Consider the following 17,901-nt stretch of genomic DNA (forward strand, 5'->3'; position numbering starts at 1 on the left):
AATATAAAGGTGCTGGTGATCATTAGGTTAAACTTAAGTAGGCCTCAATTGTTTGTGTGATATTGTAGGATTATCATTTGTGACATATATTGCATTACTTGTAGCCCCAGTTTATGTTGATTGTTATTGATCACCGTTACTTTAACGTTCTCTCAACATGTCAGCTACATGTCTGTACATTTAAGTCATGAAAGTTATATATTGATGTACATATGGTTCTGAGATGCAGTACAACTACAAACTGCATTTTACTTTGGTTTTCAATTCTTAAGCACTGAAAATCAACCGTTTTTGTTGTTTTTTCACAGATTTTTTCTATTTTTGTTTGAGGTTTTTAAATAAAACCAAGATGTAAAACCAAATGCTAAAACTTCCTTCTATCCACATGCACGCACACACAGGCACGCGTGCGTAGGCACATCAGTGGGTCATCGATTACTTTCTAGACAGAATGGTGGTCCCTGGGACAAAACTAGGGATGCACCGATCCGATATTTGTATCGGTACCGACATTGAAGAAATTTGTAGATCGGGTATCGGTGACAATGGGCCGATCCATATCGGCTGATCTATTCAGTGTAATTGTATGCTGTGGTGTGAGTGTATTTTGAATCCCTAATTGCAATGACTGAACCAGTCACACTATATTTTTATGATTAAGATTGTTTTACTGGTGCACAATTATTAAATAAATAAGAAATTCAGTACATTTATATCTGTTTATTTGTTTTTAAAAAAATAGGAAAGAAATGTTTAAGTCAAGTGTCATGATCCCAGTCTTTTCCCCCCAAATGAAACTTACAGTTTGTTACCATAATTTCGCGTTGTTTTTCTATATCGGTATCGGATCGGTAATGGCCGATACTAAACCTCAGATATCGGTATTGGTATCGGAGGTGAAAAAAGCGGATCGGTGCATCCCTAGACAAAACCAGTTGAAAACCCCTGGTTTAGTCTGTAAAAAGTGATTTCTTTGCTCTTCTATAATATATATATTTTTTTGACAAACATGTTCTTCCCCTTCGGGTTTTCTTACTGTTTCCACTCCAACAAGGAAAAGAAAACAAGAATAAGCAGGTTTTCTTTTTTCCAGTTGAGTGTTTTTCTAGTAAATCTGAATGGAGTGCTGAGATCGCAGCTGAGCTTTGCACTTTTCACCAACAGGGAGGGATCCTCATTATCTGAGTCACCCCACAATAATCACTTTGTCTTTCTGCTGCAGTGGGGATCCCTTACTGAGCCCGCTAAAATCTGAGCGTAACCGAGCGTACGTGCATGCGTTTGTTTGCTTCTTGTCAGCCAGAAAACTGCTGTGCTCGGTCCGAGGGTCATTGACCGCGTGGTTCACATTCCTGTGCTGCCACTGGCCGCGGCTCCCCGGTGGCTCACATCACAACCTCATGAGCAATCGTTTGAATTTCTGAGAATATGCACGGGGGAGTTGTCTCATCCCTTGAACCACACATAGTTTGTGTTTACACTGTGGTTATTAATTTTTTCTCTTGTGACAGTTTGAGCATGGCAGCGGCCTCTGACCTACTCTGCAGCCCCCCCACCCCTCATTTATCTGTGCACCTTCCTCTCTGCTGTCAACAGCACGGACACAGCTCTCCAGTGTAACCTCGTTTTAGCTACCTATGTCACGCTCTATATCAGTGTGATTTCATGCTTCCTCACTCCACCCCCACCCCCCCCTTCTCTCTGTCCCTGTGTGTGTTTGCCTCAGACTGGCAGATTGCCACGCTGGCCCTGCTGTTGGGGGGGGCGGCCCTCACCCTGCTCTCCCTCCTCGTGGCGTTGGTGTCCCTGTGCTTCGGCTGCAGGAGTCGCTGCTACAAGCCTGTGGCTGTCATGCTGTTCTCTGCAGGTACGTATGAAGAGATTCAGTCCCATTTCTCGGAAGCGAAATAACAAAGCAAAAAGGAAGAGCTGAGGGATAATCCAACGTTACAAAACAATGACTGTCCAGCTTCCAAAAGAAATGTAGGTTGCGTAGTAGGTGGACTGTCAGGGTAAGACTCCAAGGCAAATAAATCCTGCTTTGTTTCAAATGTGAATGTAAGATTTCAGGGGCTTTAGTGCACCTCAGATCTCTCTCCTTCCAGCTTTTGTAAGTTGTTCAGTGGTTGCTTTAAACACCTATCATGTTATATGTGTTTTTAACATGAATACCTTTTCTCTTCCCACTTGTAATCCTTTGCAGTGGTGCTTCAGGTGTGCAGCTTGGTCCTGTTCCCCATCAAGTTCATAGAGACGGTCAGTCTGAGGGTGTACCATGAGTTCAACTGGGGCTACGGCCTGGCCTGGGGGTCCACCATCTTCTCCTTTGGAGGCGCCATCCTCTACTGCCTCAACCCGAAAAACTACGAAGACTACTACTAAGAATATGCCAGACAAGAGGAGAAACCAGGACTCAGTCATCTCAGTGATAGTACTTTTCTGTCTGTTACAAAGTTTCACAACCACAGACTACAAGTAGAATTACCACCGTGTGTCTATCCAGTCTTATAGATGGAATTAAGTGTTTGTTGTCATAATTAGCACATGAATTATTGAGGTATGGGCAAAAATGTTTTTTTGTGCTGTCACAAAGACATTGACCTTTGACCACCAAATTCTCATCTCAAAATCAGTTCATCCCTGAGTTCATGTGAATGTCTGATCCACATTTGAAGAAACTCCCTCAGGCTCTCAAAAGGATGGACGGCCTGAAAACATAATGCCTTTGGCCACAGACTGCCGATGTAAAGGCTTAAAAATGTTAAAAACAAATTCTTATTGTTAGTTTTAATGCTGGAATTGAGCCTCTTGACTTGTCTCAAAGACTTTCCACACGTATTGGACTCAAGTCCTGGGCTCTCTCGGGGGGGTTTGGTAGCAGAGCAGGCTGTGAGAAAGAAATCCAAAACCAGCCAGTTTCATTTTTTAAGACAGTGTCACCATTCAGTGAAGAGTGCGTCCCCTTTAAGTGGAACTCCAGTAGGTCTCAGATTTGGGCAGAAAATCCGGAGGGAACAGATGGATTCACTGACCCCATACCAGGAGGAATCGGTGGACTAAATCAACCAATCAGAGCAGAGGATGCAAAGCAGAAACTCCAGCCGATCAGGGAATTAAAAGTAAACCTCTTATTGAAGTCACATCCCGAGGATGACAAAGTGAGGAAGACTGGGTCCACCTAAGGAAATGCAAAATGTCACATTTCCCCACAGACACACTTCATCTGGAACATGGCTTTGTCGTCTTTCTCTAGAAAAATACTTTGATGAAAACATGTCATGACGCTCCAGTGGACTGGTTTTATTTTCTGCTCCCCTCTTTGAGTTTGAGAGAACTGATAAACAGGAACTACCTAAACACAGGGGAAACATTCCACAGGAACATTCAAACAATAGGATGAGAACATTTACTGGTTGATGAGCAGGTGTGTCTCTTACATGTAAACTGGGGTAAAACCTATGGCTACTAAATTAGGCCTGCAACATAACCTGAGTTTTACCTTTGATAAAACTGTTGTATTATATGTAAGTATGTGCAGTAAGCATAATTAAGCAATATTCATTACAAGCAGACCAGTGGGAAGGAAGATGGCAAATGACCATGTCTGCTGAGTGTCCGCATGATCCTACCACGTCATGGAGCACACACCAGCCCATGTGATGCCTCCTTATCATCCCACTCGTAGGAAAGGCTGTGGGAATGCTCTCAGTAGAGGAGGCCCCATTAAAAAGCAACAGTTGTCAAATGGGAGGGAGAAGCTATGAAAGAAAACTGTACTAACTGAAAAGGTCACTATAAATGGTTTTGCTTCTAAGTAAAGGTCCCTGATACTTTACTTTAGCAAGGGTGCAATGTGCTGAGGGGATCACACGATTATCTACGTTTAAAAATCAAGTTTGTAAACATGTTAACACGTCCCCCTTGTAGTTTTTATGCATGCACATATTTTGATTGAAATAAGCAGTACAGTAAACATATGCAAGTCCCGAAAAAGAAGGATTCAGGGCCCGCTCACAGCAAATATCACAGGTCACAAATGTTGAACTCCACGAGAAAGCCCTGCTGCGATTTGCTTGCAGATTGGAAGTGAACATGAGTCGAAGGTTCACCACTGATGCATTCCTGTATGGGTGAAAGGGTCCTCAGACAACCAGAGTTTGTGATGTCACAAACCTAGGAATCCTGTTCACCTGTGAGAGGAGCACAGCAGCTGGAAAAGGCTCCTCAAAGTGAGCAGTGAGGGTGGAGACACACATTCAGATCCCAGACACAGCGTGAAGAAGGAAGGTGTAGAGTTATATTTATGTCATTTAAAATCCATTGGGGAATTTTTTCATTACATTTTGAATATGTATTTGTTTTTGTTTTAGGGTAATAAGCTACTGGAATGGGACTTTAAATGGAAACTTGAAGTACTTAAGTACCTTCATACCTAAAAGGAGGACAGGGTAAACATGAGGGGTGAGTGGACCTACAATGATCTGCTCTGGTAATGACGGTCCTCTCAAACCTTATTTAAAATGGTCAGAAGCCTCAGCTCCCCCTTCCTACATTAGAGAAAGAGTGTGTGTATGTGCATGCCACAGCCATGTGCTGCTGTATTTGATTCCCACTGGTTTGATTACTAACATAATAAACATGTACTGTGAAAAAAATGTGTATTTGGTTCCTTTGGGGAAGACAGCATCTGTAAATTATGACATCAGCTATACAGACATGCAAGCTGCACGGTCAAGTCACATAGAATCAGCTCCTTTATTAAGTACAGCAAGTTGAGGCATTTGCACAGGAAATCAACATCTTTTGAACACATAATACAGGGTGGCATAATATGCATTAAAGTACCAGGAATATACTTTTATGCACGTGTCTTTAGTGTTCTTTCAGTGAAATGAGCTCTAATACAGAGCTAGATACAGTGTACAGTCTACATTTCGCATTAGTCAGAACTTATATACCATTGCTTTCATTAATCCACCGTCACAGAGGGAGTTACAGGTTCTGGATTTAAGAGAGATTCCTCCATGTTGAGTTCAGGAATGGGCACAGTTGTGTAAACAGGGCAGTCACTCATTCTGCATGGAATGTTCGCTAGGTAAGCCGTAGCTCCTCTTTCAAAACCCCAATTGTTTTGACCTTTCCGGAGCACCCCCGTCCCAACCACTGCCAGAGTCGCAGCATGTCACTCCCTCTTTATACATTTGCCATGATTAGAGTCTCTAACCGTCCGGAAATAAGATCCATCATCCGCCAACAGAAACAAGGGTCAAAGTGCACAGGAGAAGTGGATGGGAGCCGGACAAGAAGTCTAGAAGGCTCCTCCTCAGCAGGTAAGAGGGACGTATATATTGATTGACCGGGGAAGACCTCTAGAAAGATTCTGCAGATTCTGGAGGGGCTTATAGTATCCAAGGATTGGCAGGGGATTGGGAAATACAGCACAGACCTAAGCTCAGGTGTAGCGGGGCATCTCGCACTGTTCACAGCGGTTGAGTGCAGGGTGGTTGAGGAAGGTGCAGCTTTCACAGTTCCACTGGGCGCCTTCAAAGTCCTCGTCCCGTTGAGGCCTTGGCGCTGGCTTGGAGCCCTGCTCCCCTTCTGACACGAACAGAAGGAGCCGGAACATAAGAAAAAGATCATTTAGTTCTGTGATAAAAGCGTAAAATGCAGCAACAATTTAGATGTCATCAGCTCATGGCTAGAATGAACTATGGCTGTCTCTCAACAAATGTGCAAGGCACGCATTCAAGTATCAGCTATTTAAATATAAATGTTGATAGACATGGGCATTCACTTAACGGCAAGGTTGCTCACCGTGATTCCATGCCTACAGATTTGTGGAGGCCAACACAGACCAAGGTCCGTTTAGCTTTTATTCTCCATTTTCTAAAAGAATTTCCCAAATACTCAATGTGCTGGAAGCCAAATACAACAAATATAAGAGTAACAAGGACCTGAATGGTCTTGCAATGAAACTCAAATCTGTATTTTAGCTACAGTATAACCATAGGATTCTGCCATGTAGAAATCTATTTTTCTTCCCACCAATTTACACACCTGTATGAAATATTAAATATAATATATAATATGATCCCTATTCACGGCCCAAAAACTGCTTGAACAATTCTCACCTTTCTTTCCAGGTTTAGGCGGCACAACTGGACCAGACTGGATGTTGTCATAAAAGTTGTTCATTGCTTTCGGGTCAAACTTCCCTGTGGAGGAAAAGCACAAATTTGATACAGACAATGATTTAGAAGTGTTCATCCCAGCCAGAAGTCCAACTGGCTTCCAGCTGCTCTCTTTGGGCCTCTTGACTGGCTGTGGTGTTCAGAGAGAGGATGGCAGCCTCAGATTCATCGCAAAGCACACAGGATGAAGAAACGCAGGGATGACGGTAACAAAAGTTGTTGAACATAATAAGACATCATCTAGCTACTAAATATATTGACCAATCAAATTCATGCAAGTGCATGAACACAAGTACATTCCTGTTGGACTCATTTATAATATGTTGTAACTTTCCAGAATTGTAAAATTCTGTCTTTGCAGCCTCTTGGGAATCCCAGATATTAAATAAACACTTAAATCCAAAGCACGATTCAGACTTCTACAGGAGACCTAGTTCACTTTGACACAAGACATTATTTTAAGTCAACATGAAATAAGGGAGTTCGCTTGCTTATAGTTGACTACGCTCAAAGCATTCAAGTTAATTATGCAATTATATTGGGTGTGTAACAAAGATTACGACACCTTTTCTGAGTTTGAACACTTAAACTGGTCACAGCCTTTAGTATCAACTATTTTGCAAACCACCAAAAATAATATAAGCAGCAAAGAGTGTTTCTGTATAATAAATACTAATATTAAATGAGAAGAACAGTAATAAATAGTTGCAAACACCCATAGAATAAATATGATCCGAGTAACAATTGTATTGTCTGCCTACAAACTTGCAGGGGCTAGCATTTTAACACTGAAAGAGACACTATGTTTAAAATGATTGACTGACTTGAAAATCCTATTATTTTCTGCAAGTTCAGATTAATTTATTGACAAAAGCTCAAAGACTGGAGCCAAGGTGATTCATCAGTGGAAGCTTTAAGCTACAAAAGGGAAACCACAGCATTGAAAACAGGGCGTATACATCATATCTTCTTGATCTGCGTTTGCCAAATGGTTATTTGAGATATAAATCCACAACTTCCTCGTCAGTTCAGTTACTGCTGGTTCACCAGACTACAAGTGAAAGTGAAAGCTCTTTCATTCCTAACCACTGTTTCCATTTTATAACTAAATGTAAGGGGTGCTTCAAAGAAATTCTGTTAGGCCAAGTTTTTAGAATACAACTACAAATGTAAGTTGCTGCTTCTGTGTCTTGGAGACTTGCTAGCTTTATTTGTTTCTGAACAGTATTGATCAAATCAACACAGTCATTTGTGTAATTAAAGATTGAAACAGGACAACTAACTATCTGGAATGTAACCATGTAATAGGACAAAATCGGCCACCGTTTCATCCCTAATTATCATTGGCCTGAAACATCTTGTATCGGTTCCGACCCAAACTTCACACATCTGCAGAAACGCACCATCACAACCATGAAGCCTGACATGAGAGCATCATGCTGTGGGGATGTTTCTCTAAAGCACAACCCTGCCAGTCCTGTCCAGGTTGATGGTCAAATAAAAACAACAAAATACAAATAAGTCTTGGAGGAAACGCTGCTGCAGTCTGCTAAAGAACAGCGACTCCGGGGAGATTTACCGTCCAATCGTTCAGTGGCAGAGAACTAACTGAAAGTGGTCTCAGTCTTGAGCCTACTGCCAGTTACACTGTGTCAGCTTAAAATATTATCACTCCAGGTAAATAGATAGAGCATTACAACTTATTTCCAAACAATGTAGTTAGGGGAATTTCAATTCAGGACTGTTATAAATTACGTAATCTATAAGGATCATATATCAGTCAGTCACTGTGAAGACACCGGAGATCGGCCGCCGTCCTGTCAAGGACCAACCGGTCATTTTTGAGAACTGAATCTGTATGCAGTGCAATGGAGTACGATCCATCACTTAGGACCCAACTCTGTCTGCCTCTGGGCTCCACTGTTTCAAGATCAATGCTTTCAAATAAAACAGAGACACACTTCAAAGGTTTGTGCAGGAATGTGCATTTATATGCAAGCATGTGGGGTGTGTGTGTGTGTGTGTGTTTGTATACCTCTGGACTGCAGTAGATCTGTCTCCTTCAGGCTACAGTCGATATCAATCTGAAGCAGTCTGTTCAAACTCCGCAATCGGGTCATTTCTTCAGGCTGCAGTCAGAGAAAACACGCAACCCAGTTAGATTGAATAAAAACAGATATTCTCCAGTGCCACTTTCTAACCGGTCTTATTATAACAATGATTTATTACTGCATTGTCCCTGAATTTGGACAACTAAACTATGAAATTTTACTTACTAATTCTTTCCCGCTTTTTGAAATAGCAGAAGTCCAATGGCTGATGTGCACCCAGAATGTCAGTTGCAATGTAGCTAATAGATCCAACTAAGCATCCATAGAAAGTAATTTCGTGAAGCAACAATCAGTCTGTGGTGGTGCATCATGTTTTGTGAGCATATGGAAATGTATAAAAAAAGATATGTAGTGACATAAAATTGACAAATGCGTAACGATTGTTAATAACTAGTCCTTACTCTGGGTATAAGACTGGTGGAATTTACTCGTCGAAAGCGTCTTTGAAGCGCGTCATACTCCATGTTGTTGACATCAGCCTTGAGCTGCTCTAGTTTCTGCCTTTCCATCATCAGCTCCTTCATAAGACGCTCCATCCTAGCCCGCTGGTGGAGCAGGAGAGCTGGAGGAGAACAAACAAAGCACAAGATTCTTGCTAAATGCCAGCTTCTCTCACTTCAGTACCCTGTTAATACACTGCATCAATTAAAAGTATTTATACTGCCATTGAGGTACAGAACATCTGATGATTAACACTGCAAACTCTCAAAATCACGACTTTAACAATATGTTGCACCAGACAACAATCATAATCAAACAGGAAAAATAACAAAGCTGTCTTACATCCTTCATAACTCATTTGGTTGAGGGAACAGCATAAAATATAGTAAATCTAACAAATGATCCCTAATATATGAGTTTAACACTACAGAATGCTAGGCACTTCATTTGCCAGTTTCAAAGATACAAAGATTTAGAATGTGAAGAATACCAGACAAATACAGAGAAATAGAAAATTAATTCATTCACCTTGTGTGTAGGCATAGTCATCAGAGCCTGAGCTGGTACGTCGGGGCATTGGCTGAAACTGATTGGTTATGTTACCTGGTAGAGCGGAGATGGGCAGGATGGGTGCAGGAGCAGCATTGTGTGCCCCTTGGTCAACTATGTTAAGTAGCGACTCTGCTTCAGCCACAGGAGGTGAGCTGGGTGGCCTCTGGGCCTGGCCGCCGGGGGACACTTTGATTTTGAAAGTGTAGGCTGATTGGCCTGGTTGAGGAGAGGAGGCAGGCCGAGGCCTGGCGGGGCCCTGGTGCTGCAGGTACATCCCAGGGTGAAAGGCTGCCGGGCCTGGAGGTCCAGTCATAGTGATGCCCCTTGAAGGGGAGCTCGGGGAGGGGCTGGTGGCCATGTAAAGCGCTCCTTGGGGGTGAGGGGTGTGCACCGGTGAGTTGCTGCGAGGTCGTGGACCCTCCAGGGTGATCTCTATCTGGTTCTTTAGGGGTCCTTTTGTGTGGTAGGGCCTGTAAACAGCTGGCTGTTGCTGGGGTTGTTGCTGGTGATGGTAGGGCATGCTGGGAACGGTCGGGGAGCTAATAGGGAGGAAGACATACTGCTGGTGCTGGGGTTGCGGCTGGACCTGATGCTGAGGAGAGCTGTAAGGGGAGCCATATGTGGGAGTACTGTAGGGGGACTGCTGATGCTGATAGACAGGTGCCCCTGAAGAGGACCAGGGCGCTGGTTGAGGACTCTGGGAGGGTGAAGGTCGCATAAACTGGGTTGTGTTGGTGCTGTTAGCATAGTGGTCAGGAGGGATCTGCAGAGCCTGTGGGACGTTGGGGATACTTTGTGAAAGTGTGACTGTTATGGGGTTCATGGTGTAGCGTGGGACAGGGGAGTATGTGGGAGACATGCCCTGCATTGAGGGTGGAGGGGTAGGAGTGCTCGCTGAGCGGCTCTGATCGTTTATGAGGAAAGGATTGTAACCAGGGGAGGGGGCCATGGTTGCAGGGGCTGACAGTGGCTCAGGGTAGCTCGGCCGCTGGGGTTCGATGTGACTGTCACTTGTGCTGTGCACTAAAGAGCGCCCTACTCCTGACAATCCTCCATTGGCCTTAGCCGCCTCCGAGCCTGGGTAGCCCAGACTAATGTGAAGCATGTGGTTCCGGCTGAGTCGTCCCTCCTCTGGACTGTGATGAAACTCTCCGTACAGGTATCTGTTACTTATCTGAGCCAGCAGGTGGCAGCAGAGTTCCAGGTTGTTGTTGTTCTGAAATAGAAGCAGGACAGTCTCAACTTAAACAGTCAATTTGGAGCAGAAGCTGCTTTCAGACATGCACTGAACTCTTGAGATTCTCCAAACATTCTCCAGGAGTCCGTGATTGTGAACCAAAATGTTTAACTGTCTAACCTACGGACTCCTGTCTGACTTTCTATAGCTAGTCCTCTGGAAAAAAGTTCACAGAACATCCGGCTGAGCCAATGTGAGAACACAGCAGGATCTTGATAACGTTTCTGACGTGCAACACAAAAATGAATGGATGAAAAAGAAGTGCGATACACGTGGAAGACACTGAACGAAGATGACATGGGAGCTTTTGGCGATAAGGGCCAACAACGGAGTTTAGTATTGTTAACAAAAACATGTGCTCTCCGCAGTAGAATTAATACGTTACGCCCTTCATCTGCCTGCTGCACCCCTCACCTGAACCGCCCAGAGATTTCCTCTTTGTTGTGAACGCATCTGAGCAGAGAAAGCATGTGTGCGTGTGTGAAAGGTAAACTCTGGAGAAAGACTGAAACCCATTCTCCGAACATCCCCCGGGGGTCATATCTGAAAACAGCTACAGTGTGTTTGAGTTCTCATCTTTGGCATTCTTGTCCCTACCATCCGCTAACATCAACTGGCGGTAGGCATTAATTAGTGCGGTAGAACGTTCTAGGGATATTCTCCATCTTGTCCTATGCTTTAAAATGGGACAGTGTTTCATCTAAAACAATATAGGAGGTATTTATGTCTGATCTACTGAGTGGGCCTTATTGCTTTCATAGTTTTGCCCTATAAGCCAGTAACCAGTCAGATCTACCTTTATCTTCAGCGTACCATCAAGATCAGCCTGTATTGTTGATCAAAAGGCCAAAACACTTGCAGCGCTGAGGTGCACAACTGAGGTTACGTCCCTAACATCCGCTGGTGGCCGCTAGCACCTGCTAACATCTACTGGTAGTTGATACCTTAAATTGTGCAGAAGACCTTCAACACGTACAAGTGATATTCACCATCTAGTCCTATATTCTTAAAATAAAAGGCCTGTTATGAAGAGAGATACCACTAAAGGCTGACTTGTACAAACATAGCAAGACATCCTGCACTAAAACAACCCTCTATGTCACCATTTTTAACACTCTGCCAACAGCTATTTTGTGCATGAGTGTCTGCATGAGTGTGTGCATGAGTGTGTGGGTGAGTGTGTGTGTGCATGTACCTGCTGAAGGTACTGAGACACTACCCCTTCTGGGATCTCCGGGAAACGCTGCTTGAGGTCCTGCAGGATGTGGTAGTCGAGCTGAGAGCCTCCCTGCGCCATCCTGAGCCAACACAGAGAGTCAACGGGCCCAGAGCAGCAGTGGGGGAAACAGCCAATCTCTCATCCCCTGAAGGTGCACAGGATGACAGACGAAATCCAAATGTCAGGGGAATGCTGCAATAATCCCATTAGCACTGCTGGCCTGCAAAATGTCCCTCACATGCCCCGATGTGTCAGCAGTAGCTGCAGCAACATGTCACTTTAACAGCCTTTGTGAGACATGACAACGTGAGTTTGTTTAAGAGCAGAATTCATTCAGTACAAGAGTCGAGCACCAACGCACCCACAGCGAAGTGAGTCAGTGGTTTTCATTCCCATTAGCAGACGGGTGCTAACAAGGTGCCTGTCAGGCTGTTGTTGTTTGTTTAGTCTTACTGGTGCACCAAGCAACGACGACATACCAGCGCTAGCTAGCAGGCTAGCTACCAGCAGCATCGGCTAGCCACCGTGCAACAACCACAAACAACCAACCACGCCGGTGTACAGAGAGGCTGCTCCAGGAAACAACAGCCCCACCGCCGGGGGAGTTCGTTCCGCGACACTCGTGGCTACCGCAGCACACAGTCACCTGGACGAGTTCGAACGAGATCTACTCACTTCGCCAGCTGCTGTGGCAGCTAGCCGCGCTAGTGCTAGCTGTAGCCCGGTGGTCAGCTGTCACAAGCCTGGGTGTTGATGGATCAGCTAGCTAGCCATGCTAACGCGGTAGCGCGGACGTCTGGATGAAACTCACCGCATGTGAAGCGTCTCCCTCATGGCTCGGGCAGCTCAGGTGCTAGCGACACGGAGCGCCGGAGGTTCGTCGCTTGTTTGTTTGTTTTGGCTCAAAAACTTGTAGTTTCGCATTCCAGCGCCAGGCCCCCGCCGCGGAACTGCTCACGGAGAGAGAGACTGTCTATCGCGATAGTGTCACATCGTCCCCGGACCAGGAAGTCGTTCCAACCTGCCTGACGCCGTGTGTCCCCGGCCGTGCCCCCGAGGTTCCCCCGCAGAACTCCACTCACCCGCCTACTGAATGGAACTCACATTATCCTCTATGAGTTCCCTTTGAGTCCTAAAGCACTTCAGCCCAGCAGTTCATATACCTGTACATGTTATTTAATATTGTCATTGTCATTAAAAAAATATATTAAAAAATAAATAAAATATCAATTAAATTAAATTAAATTAAAGTAAATGAATCCTGCACAGAAGTAGACTGCGCAACTACTGCGCAGAAGTGTACTGCGCACTTCCTGTGCAGAAGTGAACTGCGCACCTCCTGCGCAGGATAACCTTAATTTAATTTAATTTAATATAATTTGTTAATTTTTTGTATATTTAATTTTTTGTATATTTAGTTTATATATATTTATTTTTTACAATTTGCTCTCTCTGCCCACACAAATATGTAATCATATTATATAACAATACAGTTTCAAGATGTCTGTAAACATGTGGGAGTAGAAGAACAAAAGGAAACATGGGAGCAGTGAGATGAAATAATTAACTTGTTTTATACAATGCAACAGCTGACTAGCTCAAGTGGTAACAAATACCTGGACCCACACAGAGAGATGCCATCTTTACTCAGGTCAGGACACACAGGAAATCTGACCAGTTCATGCAACAGGCTGCATTTTGAGTTACTGCACAGGAGTATATTTTATATTTTTACATTAAAATCTGACAATTAACATGCAAAAGAGGAATGAAATAATCAGATATTTTTGTTATGTTAAAAAAATCTACAAAGTACATCATTGGATTGTAAGCACCTGCATCTTCTGTCTACCTTAACACTAGCATTTTTCTAAATCGTCAAAGGCACATTTTGAATGTATACAATATACTTTCTATCAACACAATCAGCATCAGTAATATGAAATATATATGAAACAAATCATTGCATCATTGAGCTACATTCGCTGCGTTTACATTTTCTCTAATTAGGTCACCACAGACATGACGTGCGCTGCTTTCTAGGACTTTGATCAGAGAGCAAGTGAGTGTACAACACTCAGCAGCAACAACCGCTCAGGTCGAAGGTTCCTAAAGCCCCCTATTAAAGCCATTACAGAAAGACTGAGTATCACCTGGAACTCCGTGTTTACTGATTGTTGTTTCTGTGTGTAATGGGAATTTTTTCCCAGCACCCGGTTTGATGTGAAAATGGTGGGTAAACACAGATGTTAGCAATGACATTGATGAAGTTTCGTCTTTGTTTAGGTATGGAGACTTTATGGATGTGATCAATAGCACCTGTGTTTAGCTCTTATTACATGTCAAATCACTGCAGGAAGGTCCATTACTGTTGTTTTGAGAAGACTAATTGCAGCAGTGCATTAGGGGCATTAGGATCCATCCGCACATTATCTTTTAGCCTGGCCACATTTATGTGATTTGTCATCGTATATTTCCATATTTTATAATTAATATTTATTGTTCCTTAGTTTATCTTCATATCTTTTTCTATAACTTATATTGTCTTTTATTATTACATAGATTTTTTCTACTTTATATACAATATGGAGAACAGGCAAACAACATATTTATAAATATATAGGAATCTGCTTAAGTATAAGATAATTATTAATGAATGACTTGTGGAGAAGGGGGATATTAAAAACATTTGTGCTTGTTCTCACTCCTTTTCGAATTTGTAGATTCAATAATTAAATGATTTTTTTCCTCGTCACTGTTTGTAAACAATACTTTTTCTGTTTTTTTCATTTGTTTGAACGATTTCTCTTTTTTGATTTATATGTTTGAAATAAATAAAAATGAATGAATGAATGAAACGTTTCTACTAAGCCAAAGCATGAAAAGTGCAAACACAGGATGAGCTCTCGGTTTCCCAGCCCTCAGGAAAGATCTCACCAGCATAATTACATCATATGTCCTATTCTACATGCTTGTGTGAGTCTACAGCCTGCACATGTAGACAGCAGCAGAGATCAGTCATCTCATCTAAATACATTTTGCATGACTTGATGATAGGTTCTGGCTCACTGACCAATCGATACACTGACAGTCCCAATGTAAATGTGTGTAAATAATGTAGAATGAAGTACAGGCCCAGTGACCCTATGACAGAATAAAGAACTGTGTTTGCCCCCTTTTATCTCACATTGAGTTTGTTTTTATACTTTAAAACAAAGTTTGTTCTGGGCATGTTCTACTTCTTTTCACTAGGGGGCAGTAAACGATTCTTAGGTTCTGCACAAGCTCCCATGCAGCAACAATAACAGGAGGGACATTGGATGGGTTTTGTAAGGTGAGGAGACAAGACACATCTTTCACCTAGTGAAAACAGTACAAAAATAAACCTTTTCCCAGATCAGATATTGGTACGAACTGCACGATAATATACATGATGGTGCAATTGATGGTGTTATGTCTGGAGTTATATCTTAATTTAGTTAATCTTAATGCTTTGCACCTCTTGGTTAAGCCAGGTCAAATTAGGTAAAAAATTTGGGCCAATTCAGACCCCATCTCACCAATGGAGAGAATTGTTGTTTTCAAAGACCGTCTTGCAGTTCATTGTAGCCAAATTTTAAGTCATACGTGTCATTTCCCTTAATTTCATATGATGCTGAACTTAATTACTTTTTTTTTGCTAAATGTCATGTCTGCAAAAGATCCTGACTCACTCGACTTCTAAAGCAGCTCAGTGAGGCCAGCTCCACCGCAGTCCACACCTGTTCTGTGGTGGAGCTGCTTTTCTCCTCATGACAGCTGAGCACTCAGGACTCACAGCTGGGAAATAATGACATTACTTACTTCTCACAAAGTTCCCACAGGAAATTTTCAATTGCAAACCTCCCTTTGATACATTCTGATGTATTTGTAATGTAATGTGTACAAAAATTACTGTCATCTGATTTCTGATACACTAAAAATGCTTCTCTTCTGCAAAAAGCATAAACATATATGTTTTTTGTTGCATGGCTTAAGGCCAGCAGCACCAGAGTTCATCACCTATTTGGTCTTCTCACAGTCTGGTCTGATAAGCACATTCAAACCCAAAGTAAGAACACAGCAGAGCATCCTGACATCTCTTCAGATCATCTTACAGGTCAGTTTTGTTGTCCTGGAATAGCACACGACTGTGCAGCTCAGTGGCATTCTTCCATTTTCTTTTCTTTCCCATAACAGGTATCTTTTTAGGCCCCTATGGACAACGAAAATACATCATCGATATGAAAAAGTGCCACAGGAATAGACTTTTAGACATGGATGAAAATACTTTTAATGTTTTTATGTACAGGAACATGTGCACTGTCAGAAATAAGGGACTAAAGAAAAATGGACCAAACTATCCGGTCAAACAATGCTGTGTGCCGGTGGCTTGAACAAGATGGTTTATAGAAACCATTAACAGCAGCGTTCTCTGTATAACCTTGCATACATGTTCTAGGTGGCTGTTAGGATAATCGGTGAGCTAACTGAGACGAGTCAGAAACGCTTTGACCTGCTATTTTGATCATATGTTTGTGACTCAATGGATTCGATAATGAAAGAAGGTGACTTTAAATTTTTGCTGATTTGTTGACTGTTGGGACTGGTGTATTACAGTGGATGGGGAATAACTGTTCATAGAAGATGAAGAATCTGCTGATATGAACTGAAAAGGTGTGGATGGGGGATGTGACATGCTGACCCAGTCTTCTGGCTACAGCAGGGGGTGTTGGGCTGTACCACCACAAAAATATTTATGGGGGAGTCTGGGCTGAGCTGCAGCAGCTGAAGCTAAAGGCCCAGTCTGACTCAGGCTAGCTGTCCCTGCACTGTTGATAAGTTGCCACAGCTGTGGTGCTATTTAAAGCAGTCCCCTTGTAGTCCCCGATGTCCTGAAGGACCAAGCCCCTTTACCCCAAAAGTTCACAGAACAGACCCCCATCCACCTCATGCCTTCTAAGAATGCAGTCAACAAATGAAGAAAAGAAAAGAGCGACCCCAAATCTACATTTTTTTGCAAATGTATTTTTTTAGTCATGTTCAAATGTAATTTTCAAAAGAACATTTTTGTGTTTTTGCATGTTTAGATACAATATGCTAAATCTATGTAAATGCATATGTCAGATACAGTGAAGAAATGAGGTCCAGAGAGAACATCATAAAGACAAGGGGAAGCTCCATGCCGAGCTTAAGAGCATTAGTCTGTTTCCTGGCTGTGAAATATATAATAATATTCTCTGTGTGCACTGTTTTTTCTGCAAACAAGAAGGATCCTCCAGTGTCCTTCATTCAAAGGATCCTCAACTTTTAAACAATAGTACACTGGCTCTCAGATTTCACTTCTAAGTACAGTATTAGTGAGAGCTCTGGCCTCTTGTTGGGGTTTCCCGAAGCCTCAGCAGCTCTGATTGGACACACTGAGGGATTGCTGAAATTATGTAGCATTCACTGTTTACCAGGACAGCTATACCTTTAAACCTGTGAAGTATTCATTTCATGATATAATTCTAGTGGGAATGTTGTTTGTCAAATACTATGATTATATAGATTGTGCCAAAATGACCTGGTAGCAACGGCAGAATAACTTGTGTGTAATACTTGAATTGGGCTGGCTTTTTTCTGCATCAGGCCTGTTGGGTCAGTGAGTCAGCAGTTGTGCATGGAGCCATTGGACCAGACAAATGTGTCCTCAGCATCAGCAGGGTTTCTAATCAATCCACAGTGGACAGACAGACAGACTTAGGTTAAATTAAGACTCACTCAGTGTATCAGGATGATAAATACGTCATACTGGGAATTTATATATGACTTCAAAATATCAGACATGTAGGAATGCGTTGTCTCTGACGACATGTTACCATAATGAAAAATCAGCTACGATTGGCTCTGTGGGTGATGATAAGAGTTCCAACCGTCATTGCATAGCAGAATAACGGCAATATGTAGATAATCACGTTATCTCAACAATGGGAAAGCTGATAAGTCAGGAATCCAGGTTCTAACAGGCCAACATGCCCATAATGGTAATGTCTGTAGTGCTCCAAAACAGACTGGACCAGGAGTGTCTCTCTTCTACCAGACAATTCCAGAGGCGAGGACCATAGACACTAAATGCTGCCTCCCCTAAGT

General features: G+C 42.8%; 2 protein-coding genes across 2 annotated transcripts in view; one reads left to right on the forward strand and one right to left on the reverse strand.

Moving 5' to 3' along the window:
* The window catches only part of tmem47 (transmembrane protein 47), a 9,045-nt gene extending 4,390 nt beyond the window's left edge, over nucleotides 1–4,655 (forward strand). Inside the window, exons 2-3 of the mRNA XM_061078366.1 lie at nucleotides 1,727–1,867; nucleotides 2,204–4,655. Of these exons, the coding sequence (XP_060934349.1) occupies nucleotides 1,727–1,867; nucleotides 2,204–2,382 (320 nt within the window). The 3' untranslated portion in view covers nucleotides 2,383–4,655. The remainder of the gene's footprint in view (nucleotides 1–1,726; nucleotides 1,868–2,203) is intronic.
* Nucleotides 4,656–4,736: 81 nt separating this feature from the next.
* On the reverse strand, nucleotides 4,737–12,753 carry tab3 (TGF-beta activated kinase 1 (MAP3K7) binding protein 3). Its single transcript, XM_061078365.1, has 7 exons — nucleotides 12,563–12,753; nucleotides 11,728–11,896; nucleotides 9,272–10,511; nucleotides 8,704–8,864; nucleotides 8,227–8,320; nucleotides 6,132–6,215; nucleotides 4,737–5,598 (listed from the first exon to the last, which is right to left on the reverse strand). The coding sequence occupies exons 2-7, from the start codon at nucleotides 11,827–11,829 to the stop codon at nucleotides 5,453–5,455; spliced, it is 1,827 nt and encodes a 608-aa protein (XP_060934348.1). The 5' UTR covers nucleotides 11,830–11,896; nucleotides 12,563–12,753; the 3' UTR covers nucleotides 4,737–5,452.
* Nucleotides 12,754–17,901: the final 5,148 nt, after the last annotated feature.

Source organism: Limanda limanda, chromosome 9, assembly GCF_963576545.1.
Source record: "Limanda limanda chromosome 9, fLimLim1.1, whole genome shotgun sequence".
Classification (NCBI taxonomy): domain Eukaryota; kingdom Metazoa; phylum Chordata; class Actinopteri; order Pleuronectiformes; family Pleuronectidae; genus Limanda; species Limanda limanda.